The sequence below is a fragment of the Rhagoletis zephyria genome, unplaced genomic scaffold (assembly GCF_001687245.7).
Source record: "Rhagoletis zephyria isolate East Lansing unplaced genomic scaffold, Rhagoletis_zephyria_1.1 Rzeph_scaffold_00983, whole genome shotgun sequence".
NCBI lineage: Eukaryota > Metazoa > Arthropoda > Insecta > Diptera > Tephritidae > Rhagoletis > Rhagoletis zephyria.
In genome coordinates, this window is record NW_016158067.1 from 33,739 (window position 1) to 44,242 (window position 10,504).

A 10,504-nucleotide genomic window follows, 5' to 3' on the forward strand; every position below is an offset into this window, starting at 1 on the left:
TCACGCTAAAATTACTCTCACGAATTCTGCTGCAATCGGCGCAATCTTGTATTCTATCATTCTTGGGTCATAAGCTATCTATGTGCCAAATTTCGTGAAAATCTGTTCAGTCGTTTCCGCGTATTAATTTAATTAAACTTTTTTAACAGGTGGCAACTCTTACAAAAATAGCCTATTAACCAATCTGGCCCATAGGCTATCTGCGTACAAAATTTCATGCAAATCAGTTCAGTCGTTTCCGCGTGATGATTTCCCACACATCCAAACATACAAACTTTCACATTTATAATATTATATATATATTATTAGTAAGATTACAAGAAAGAACAATAGTCTCTTCCCTACAAATTAAAAGTTGGACAAGATATATGGTATTCAGAAAAAACACAAGTTTCTTGCCTGTGAAGTTGTTAAGATCTTTCCCATTTTGGTTATTTTTAACATTTTCTGTAGTTTCTTATTTTTGTATACATACAATAATTAAATCTTTGAAAAATAGTATAAACAAATACATTTATTCTGCTCAATATGGTTATTTAACTAAAGTTTTCATGCACTATAAAATAAGAAATATGTGCTTAAAAAATGCAACAAAAACTGAAAAATATGTATGAAAAATATGCATGAAGAATCAAAAAAATGCCTTATAAATTCAAAAAATGCACTAAAAACATTATGTAAGCCTTCAGTTAATTCATACGTTTATTGAAGTTTTTAAAGCTAAATAAAATTAGGTACGAAAAATTTTTAATTCAATTTTGCTTTTAGCAAATAAGTACATTGCAATACACGGGTGTATATATGTATAGTAAAACGCAGTCTTAAAATACTACATCACATAATTTAACTTAATCTTTAGTTAGCGACTCATTAGTGTACACAATGAAATATTTTTTCATATTCTCAAAAAGAAAACTTTCCCTGTTCGGTCGTAAAAAGCTCTTATACATAGAAAACGAACGTTCTACATCCAGAGAAGTAATTGGAGCATGCTTAAAAGCGACCAGTTCGCTTGGAGTATATTCATTTTGTAAATCACTTTTTTCATTATTCAAATCAAAAAAGGTCGCAATCTCCTTTATTTGTTTAAATCCTTGATTTTTCTCCAAAAACAAATTCTAATTTATTTTTAATTAACTGTGCGATATTACCTTCTATAGCATTAATCTTCTTCTGTGCATCGATTATCAAACTTATTTGTGTTTTAAGTGAATTCTTTCTTTCCAACTTTGTAATGGTTTCGCTTAAAAATCCGTAATTTGAATGAATAAAAAGCAACTGAGATTTAATTGAGCTTGACTGTAGAGTTTCTTGAACTTTCTTAATCGAAAGCGACTCTCTGGCGTCGAATTCGTTGACCACTTCTGAAAACTCTTCAAAATACTTTACGTAATATCCAGTTGCGTCCAGCCATGTTCCCCATCTGGTAATAATGGGTTCTGGCGGAAGAGGTACATCAGGAAATTTTATCTTTTGCCGCTACACACTAGCAAGTCAATGTCTTTAAAGTTACTTCGTATCTCTTCTGCAACCCGATGGATTGCGTGAGCCAAACATGTAACATGCAAAAGCTTTGGGTAAAATATGTTTAAACTTTTTGCTGCCTTAACCATGTAAGGAGCAGCGTCAGATAAAAAAAGCCGTATTTTATTCTTTTCGAAATCGTCTCCCAGTAATTTCAACGAATCATTAAAGGTACGAGCAATAGAAGCGTAATTGGTTCTCTCCAGTTCTGCAACATTAAGCAAAAATTTTTTCTCGCTTAATTGCGGATCTTGATGCAGAACCCCAACAATAACATTCGCGACGAACCTACCCTGGATATCAGTTGTTTCATCTACTGACACCCACAAAAAATTTCCTTTCAACGCAGATTTTATTCGTTCTAACTGTTTAGCGTATAATTTATCTATGTAAGTCTTTCTCAACGCTGACTCCGAGGGAATCCTTTCGCTTGTGTATTTCTTTAAAAAAGTGTTTAGATGTGGGTTGTTTAGCTTTCCTAGAGGTATATCGGCAGCAATAAAGGCTTCGCATAAATCCATGCAAAAGTTATTTGGCGAAAGCGCTGCGGAAATGGGCAGCATTGACTGCGACGACTTTTGAACGCTTCGGCTATGCATATCTATGTGTTTCTGGCTTCTTAAATGTTGTTCTACCAGAAATTTTGTTGTATGACTTATTGCTTTGTTGCATGCTTTGCAGAAAAGAACTCTGCCATCTGTCTTGAAGACATCCTGATGCTCATTCAAAAATATTCGTAATTTTTCTGCTTCAGTCCTCTTTGATTTTGGCATGGTCAACTAAAATGATGTACGATTTTAAGAAATTATTCAAATAATTAAAAACGTCTAAATGGAACTTACATTTTTAACAAGCGTTGCCTTTCAAAATTTTCCCTGGAGGTAAATTGTTACTAAAAATTGCCTTCTAATGGTTTACAGAGTGGTCCGGAAACATGAAAAATCAACACTTTTATGTTTGCCAATAGATGTCGCACTACATCGAAAATAAATGATAGCCGTGTTCACACTAACCTCCGTACTGCGTCAGATNAAAAACGTCTAAATGGAACTTACATTTTTAACAAGCGTTGCCTTTCAAAATTTTCCCTGGAGGTAAATTGTTACTAAAAATTGCCTTCTAATGGTTTACAGAGTGGTCCGGAAACATGAAAAATCAACACTTTTATGTTTGCCAATAGATGTCGCACTACATCGAAAATAAATGATAGCCGTGTTCACACTAACCTCCGTACTGCGTCAGATGAGGTTTACGTGTATTTTGTTTGTGTAAAACTGCCAACTAACAAATTTACAAAATCCGTAAAACTACCAACTAGAGAAAATATGCACAGATCTGCAGATTTGTAAAGTTTTCCGTCAAGAGGCAATATAATGCCAAATATGTACTAAAAAAATGCAAGAAATGTGAAATATGCAAAAATATGCATTTATGACTAAAATATGCAAAAGCATTTGAATGCCATTTTTAAGATAATTTCACGATTCGCAGAGGTACTTTATCTATTTCGCTTTACCTAAGTCCAAAAAAAACATGTATTTGCATAGATTTCCATGCCCTAGTTATTACTATAAAATGGCAACTCAAGATTCGACTTATTCTGATAATAATCATGTGTTTACATATGCAAAAGAACATGTAAAAGTTCGAGGGTGCAACTATTATCGGTTCGTGTCTTTAATAAATCGCGGTTTAATTAATCGCCAAATTTTTGGAAACGGCCCCGCAGTTACACCATTTCTATATTCTTTGCACACACCTATATAGTATGTACCTGAAATGACATTTGAATAATACGAGAGTCATTAAAAAGCAGCGAAAAATTATTAGAATTCCGCTCAAAATTGGTGTTTCAAGTTAATTTATACGGGCTCAATTCTATGGATAAGTGAGCAAAAAATACACAATTTTGGTTTCATTTTGGACAATATGTATTTCCAAAAAACTTTTAAATTAGGTTCGTTATAAGACATAGGCCAGCTACACTTGTCGAGGTTGAGGAGAGTAGCAGCAGCAGTGGCAGCCCCAGCAGTGAAACCAAGTGAGAATATTTGGAATCATTGTATTAATATTACTTACATATGTATGTATTTGTTTTATAATATACAGAATACATAATATGCATGGTCGGCTAAAGACTACTTCAAATGAATACATACTTAGATAGTACATATATAAATACCTCGTATATGCGGAATCCAATACCACGTCATGTATGTACAATAAAAAAGGGATTTGGTTATTATTCTTCCATTACTGCTTACTTTATTAATTTAAGTTAAGATTAATAATAATAATCTTATAGCAAGTAGGTTCAGTTAAAATACCATTCCACAGTTTTGAAAAAATCGTTTTTTTGCGCTTTGGCGTATACGAGGTATTTCGCGCTGAGCGACGATGTAGTTCAATAACTCCAATTTTTAATTGTTTCATCTTTAAAATATATACAATGTGGTTGTTCACGCTGATTAGGTATTTCATTGAATTTTTCAAAGAAGTTGGAAACTGTGTACCTATGTACTTATTTAAAAACGTCATTTAGAGTCTGGTAATGTTTACGAAGATATTAACATATATATGGACCTAATACGGAAGCCTGATTTTATAAAATATGTATTTATATATATATATACTTAAATATGAATGCATTTCATTTATTTTCAGCCTTAAAAGGATTTACTTTTCAAAAATGCAAATAAAAATTGATTTTCTTTGGTTTGTAAAATTTGTCTATACTTACTATATAAAAGAATTTGTGATGACCTGAATTGTTAATCTAATAAAAAAATTGGTTATTTTTCCTTAAATTTGGTAACTTTTTCGTCTAATCTTGGTTAGAAAGTTCTTTGAGCGGCGGCAACACTGGCTGCCGCTACTAATACTTCGACGGCAACAAACAAAGAAGAAAATAAAGCAAAAAGTGCTACTGTTCAGATTGGGTTAGATCGCTACTTACTAATAAAGCGAAAGTGCACACCCAAAAAAAATGGAAAACAAAGTCCAAAAAATAAAATCTTGAATGTAGGGACTTCAGGTACATCTACATCGGCGGAGAATAATCGTTTTAGTGTTCTCGTTGATATGAATAATGATTCTAACCAATAGGTAGTTAAAAAATACAAGCCTCCACCTATTTATTTACGAGAACAAAGATCTAATGCTCTGGTAGATACTCTCCTAAAACTAGTAGGGAAAAATAATTTTCATGTAGTTCGTATTAAATAGCGTAATATACACGAAGTGAAAATTCAGGCTCAAAACGAAGATATTTTTCGTGAAATTACCAATGAATTTGATAAGTGTAAGAGATCTTATAACACTTATCAACTTAAAGGTCNGGTAGATACTCTCCTAAAACTAGTAGGGAAAAATAATTTTCATGTAGTTCGTATTAAATAGCGTAATATACACGAAGTGAAAATTCAGGCTCAAAACGAAGATATTTTTCGTGAAATTACCAATGAATTTGATAAGTGTAAGAGATCTTATAACACTTATCAACTTAAAGGTCGTCGAGGACTAGAAGTTGTCATAAAAGGCATCGAGTCCAGCGTGAACTCACAAGAGATAGAAAATTCTCTTAGGGAAGAAGGTTTTAAGGTGCGCAATGTTTTCAACATCAAAAATAAAGAAAACATCCCTCAACCGATGTTCAAAATAGAGCTAGAACCTGACTTTCATAACCTGAAAAAAGGGGAAGTGCATCAAATATATCAATTGCGATATCTTTACACCGCAAAATCTCCGTAGAAGAACCCCATAAGCGTAGAGGCCCTGTTCAATGTCACAACTGCATGTGTAAAACCAAAAATGGACCCGAAATCCAAAAAGTGCAGTAACTGTGGTGGAAATCACACTGCTTATTATAGAGGTTGTCCAGTTTCAATGAAAGAGAAAACAATTCCCAAAAATATTCCTATTAGGCATAACCCCCCCCCAATGCCTGCGCCAACGAGCGTAAACAATTTTACTTCATATGCACAAATTCTGAAAAATACTCCTCCAACACAACGTCCTTTTGGTCAGAATAGTAGTAACCTAGAAGCTACTATAAATAACTTTATGAAAGTTATGCAGGAGCTAATGATGGCAATGCAGAGTATGATTCAAGATTTGATTAAAATCAAAATCTATTACTTCAAGCAATTTTAGCTAAACCATGAATAGCATAAACCATGAAACAGCATAAAAACGAACTAGAAACTTTCCTAGAGCGCTTTCAAGTAGACGTTTTGCTTGTATCTGACTATTGAGAGGACAAAAAAGAGAGTAAATACGGTTCTTTCTCTGTCAGAAGTTACCAGTTTTAGTCCTAGAATTTTTCGCTGGTAAATTCTGGTAAATGTGTCAAACGATCAGCTGTAGTGTGTTTGGCAACCAAATTGTAAACAAAAGAAAAGTGCACTCTGCTAATTCATGTTGAAAAGTATTTAATTACTTGTTAAAGTGGATTCTAATGAATTTGAAAGTATTTTTGGTTATTTACATGTGTGAGCTGAGTGTGTTTACATACAAAATAAGCAAAAATTCACAACCAAAATTTGGAGGTTATGTTGAAGTTGACAGAAGTTAGCATTTTTTACTAGAAAGCGATCCCGTACTTTTCAATGTTACTCTCTCGCTCTGAGCGAATTTTTATTTTTTGACAGTTTTACTAGTTTTAGTCCGAGGAATACGGGATTGCACCTATTAATGGTTACAAATTCTATGATGCTAAGCATCCACAAGGGAAAGCTCGAGGTGGAACAGCCATTCTCATTCGTAACAGAATAAAGCACTATAAATTAGAATCGCAAAGTGATGAGTTCATTCATAATACTGCAATACACATTGATGACCACTTGGGTGGCCTTACTGTATCTGCTATATACTGTATAAAAATCTTAAAAATAAGCACACAAACTGGTTAAAATACAAAAAGTATGTCAGTTCGCACATTGACTCGCAAATTCCTATTCAGACCAAGAATGATATCGACAGGGCAGCTGAACATCTCACTGATATAATAGTTAAGGCCGCAGAAATTCGCTCTCCGAAGCTTAAACAGGAGCTGAATGCGTGTACAAACGAATTACGTATTTTGTCGCAGGCGGAAAAAGAAAGAAGTACACAATCAATCCTTCAGTCCTTGTCTGCATCGAAACAGACTGACTACTCCCTTCGGCGAACACTGAAGCATGCGATGAGGCTCGTTCTTCAAGAAGCACCATTACGTACTCAGAACGGAAGCTGGGCGAGGAATGATGAGGATAAAGCCGCTTTCGCCTGTCATCTTTCACAAGTCTTTAGACCCAATGAAGGCGCTCATCCTTTCAATAGCCGTACCACAAATCCGCTTCGGTTTAAAAAGACAGATTTAATTAACATAATTGTTCACGACATTCAGAAGAATAAAGCGCCTGGTTACGATAGGATTACAGGTGAAATGATAAAGGAGCTTCGACTAAGTGCCGTACGTCTTTTGTTACATATTTTTAATAACATGCTTAATTAAGTTGGGGCACTTCCCCGACTTATGGAAACTTTCGGAAATAATTATGGTGCCAAAGCCAGGCAAAGATCCGACGGTAGTAAATTCATATCGGCCCAGTAGCTTGATTTCTGTATTTTCTAAAATATTCGAAAAACTTCTATTGAAAAAAGACAACCTCTTCTAATAAGTGACCAAATAATACCACCACATCAGTTCGATTTTCGAGAAAAACATGGCACTGTAGAACAAGTTCATAGAATTGTTTCTTGTATTAGAAAAGCCTTCGAAAGGAAGCAATACTGCACCGGTGTATTTTTGGACATCTCACAAGCTTTTGACAAAGTCTGGAATGATGGCCTTATATACAAACTAAAGGTTTCACTCTCTGCAAACACGGATGCAATTCTGGAAAGCTTTCTGCTGGGGAGAAACTTCAGAGTCAGGCAGAATTCCTTTAGAACGGGAAGTCACCCTATATATGCAGGTGTCCCTCAAGGCAGTGTTCTAGGACCCATATCGTACGTAATATACACTCGTGATTCGCCAACTGATGAAACTCTAACCATTTCAACGTTTGCTGATGACACAGCTATCCTAAGCAATAGTTCAGACCAGGGTTGCCACTGAAGAAACAAAATCCTTACCATCCACATGAAATAAATCTACCAAATCCCTAATATATTTACCAATAACTTTCTTAGATATTNAATTTGACAGCTACCGAGCTTTGATTGAGATTATATTTATATGTAAACGTACTTTTATGCTTTGCCGTTCGCATATGTATACACATCAAATTTCATGAGTACCTAGTACTCACGCCTTTTTTTTTTAATATTCTCAGTGTTTTTCAAGTAAATAATTGTTTTCTAATTTTTATAATTTTTTTTTGTATAAGAATATTGCTTGCGCTTTAACCAAACCCACAATAATCAAAGATTCAAGCAATTTGGGACATTTAAAAAAAAAATTAAATAAATTTCGACAAAATTTCGCACTTTTTAAAACAATTTTGGGTTGCCAATACAATTTTTGTATAACCAACAATGTGCAGCTAAAAATTTCCGTAGATTAAAAAAAAAATTTTTGCCGCCGGTTTTCTGTGGTGACGTTTTACTTTTTTGTCAACAATCACAGGGTTTAATTACATGCCTGTCCATTTTTTCTTTTTACTTAAAGAATCATTTAAAATATTACACGGTTAAAAATTTCGGTTTTAATTTTAAACTTTTTGGACTACATATATGACCAAACTAAATTCAGTTTCAAATACAAACCTTCCAAGTTTAAAAAAAAGAGAGCACATATGTTGGGTATAGAATTTAAATAGTTCGGTTTAAATTTTAAACCCAAACATTTTCATAATTAAAAATAAAAAACAAAAAGCTCTGATGGGGATTGAACCCACATAGCTTTAGTAGCAACCAATTGTATCAAGCATCTTTGCACACTCAGCTACAGCCACGCATGTAAATGTGCTTTCATATGTTGAGTTTGAATCAACACCACATTTCGCTGTGTGCAAACATTTTCTATTTCGGCTTAGATTTTAAACCAAATTTTCTATATATGAAACCTAGAAACTAGAATTAAAACATTTTGGTTTGATTTTTAAACCACGAGCTTTTTGGACTAGAATTTAAACCAGAATATATGTATTAAAAATTGCTTAAAACTATTGACTGGTTTAAAAGGTAGACTATAAAAGATTAAAAAAGGCAGTAGCCCCAGCGCGGTTTAAAAATTAAAACAAAATTTTTGACCGTGTAATCAATAAAAGCTACTCATGATTCCAGTAAAATGAGTTTTGAATGGGGCACGATATGTTCGCCGTTTATCGATATACATACGTATGTATGTATGTATGTACTTTTATAAAAAGTGTGTATTAAAGCGTTCAAAAATTAATGCAATAAAGTAGACTACACTTTTGGAAAGAAATTTATCATATAAAGTTAACTACGTAAAATAAAGCGGGAATTAAACTTTATTTGTTTATCAAACAAAATATTTTACCAAAAATCTACCAAAATGAGAAAAAATTTACCTTCCTACCAACCCAAATTTTTTCTACCAATTTTGGTAATAATTTACCAAAGTTGCAACCCTGGTTCAGACCCAAAAGAGGCTTCTTACAAGCTGCAAGAATATTTGAAAAAGTTAGAGCTATGGCTAGGTTCTTGGAGGATAAAGGGTAACGAAAGCAAGTGTGTTCAGACAACATTTACTTTGAAGAAAGAAACTTGCCTACCACTAAAAATAAACAGCAAGGCTATACCACAAAAAGATAGTGTCAAGTACCTTGGGATGACACTAACAGGTCTATTCTGCGCTGGTAACATAAATTTTGTAACCGGTAATTAAAGTGTCTGTCAATTTTTAAACCTTTTTCGCATTCTGTGCTCTCTTGTAACCGGTAAATTTGGTTACCATCTCATAAGCTGGTAACAAAATATTGCCCCGTGAAATATGCAATACAGGAATTTCCACAAATCTTCATAGCTGAATTGCTGAATATTTTCACTGCATTACCAACGTACCTAGAATAGCGGTGACAAGAAGTGGTAACATTTTTTGGTAATAAAATTTTCCGGTCACAAAATCTTCGGTAACGTGCAGAATAGACCTGTAAATAGAAGACTTACCTGGAAAAACCATATAGAAAGTAAAATTTCTCAAGCGAAACTAAAACAAGCAAGCCTTCAATGGGTTATAGGACACAAATCTAAATTAAGTCTAGAAAACAAGATGCTGATTTGCAATATGATGACTAAACCATGTTTGAATCGGGCTTTGGGGCACAGCGTGCAATTCCTGCAAAAGACTGCAGTCGAAAATTTTACGCGCCAAATGCGGAGCACCATGGTACATAAAAAATACGAATATCCACAAAGATCTTAATTAATGTAAATACGGTACATGAGGACATAAGGGGGCTAAGCACGGTTAATGAAACATCCAAATCGACTAACGAGAGATCTTCTTAGCCCGAGATATGAAAGAAGACTAAAAAGAAAGGATTTTTCCGATATTATCAAAAGATGAGCAATATAATATATATATGGACCGACTACTTCAGATCGACTACCCAACACCAGTGTCAGTGCGGCTCGAAAGCCTACTGGATTGTAATTACTTAAATATAGAGAAGCGAATGCGCGGCGTGGAAACTAGTCCTTTCCACCCGCCCAGGCAGTGCGACTCTGAAACTCGTCCTTTCAGACCGCCTGTCCAGCACGATATCCAGCGATCCTGCTGCATATTATACAAAAAAAAAAAAACAAAAAACACTATAAAGAGATGGAATTGCATCTGAAGGAAGTGAAATTCATTAAGAAGGAAAAGATAGAAGAAATGAAGAAACACAATTATGTTATGGAAGAAATGAGAAGAAAAGAAAGAGAAGAAATTGAACACAGATTGCAAAAGAATAGACGATTGATAGAAGTAGATGATCTCAAAGTTCGTAAAAGTAATGATGGACAAATGCAGTGCGACTAGTGTATA

The 10,504-nt window shown here is 34.0% G+C and overlaps 1 protein-coding gene across 1 annotated transcript; it reads right to left on the bottom strand.

The window, feature by feature from the left end:
• Positions 1 to 1,088: 1,088 nt before the first annotated feature.
• On the bottom strand, positions 1,089 to 2,587 carry LOC108362303 (uncharacterized). Its single transcript, XM_017615240.1, has 2 exons — positions 2,580 to 2,587; positions 1,089 to 2,303 (listed from the first exon to the last, which is right to left on the bottom strand). Exon 2 carries the CDS (start codon positions 2,295 to 2,297, stop codon positions 1,467 to 1,469), a length of 831 nt encoding a protein of 276 aa, XP_017470729.1. The 5' UTR covers positions 2,298 to 2,303; positions 2,580 to 2,587; the 3' UTR covers positions 1,089 to 1,466.
• Between the last annotated feature and the right edge of the window lie 7,917 nt (positions 2,588 to 10,504).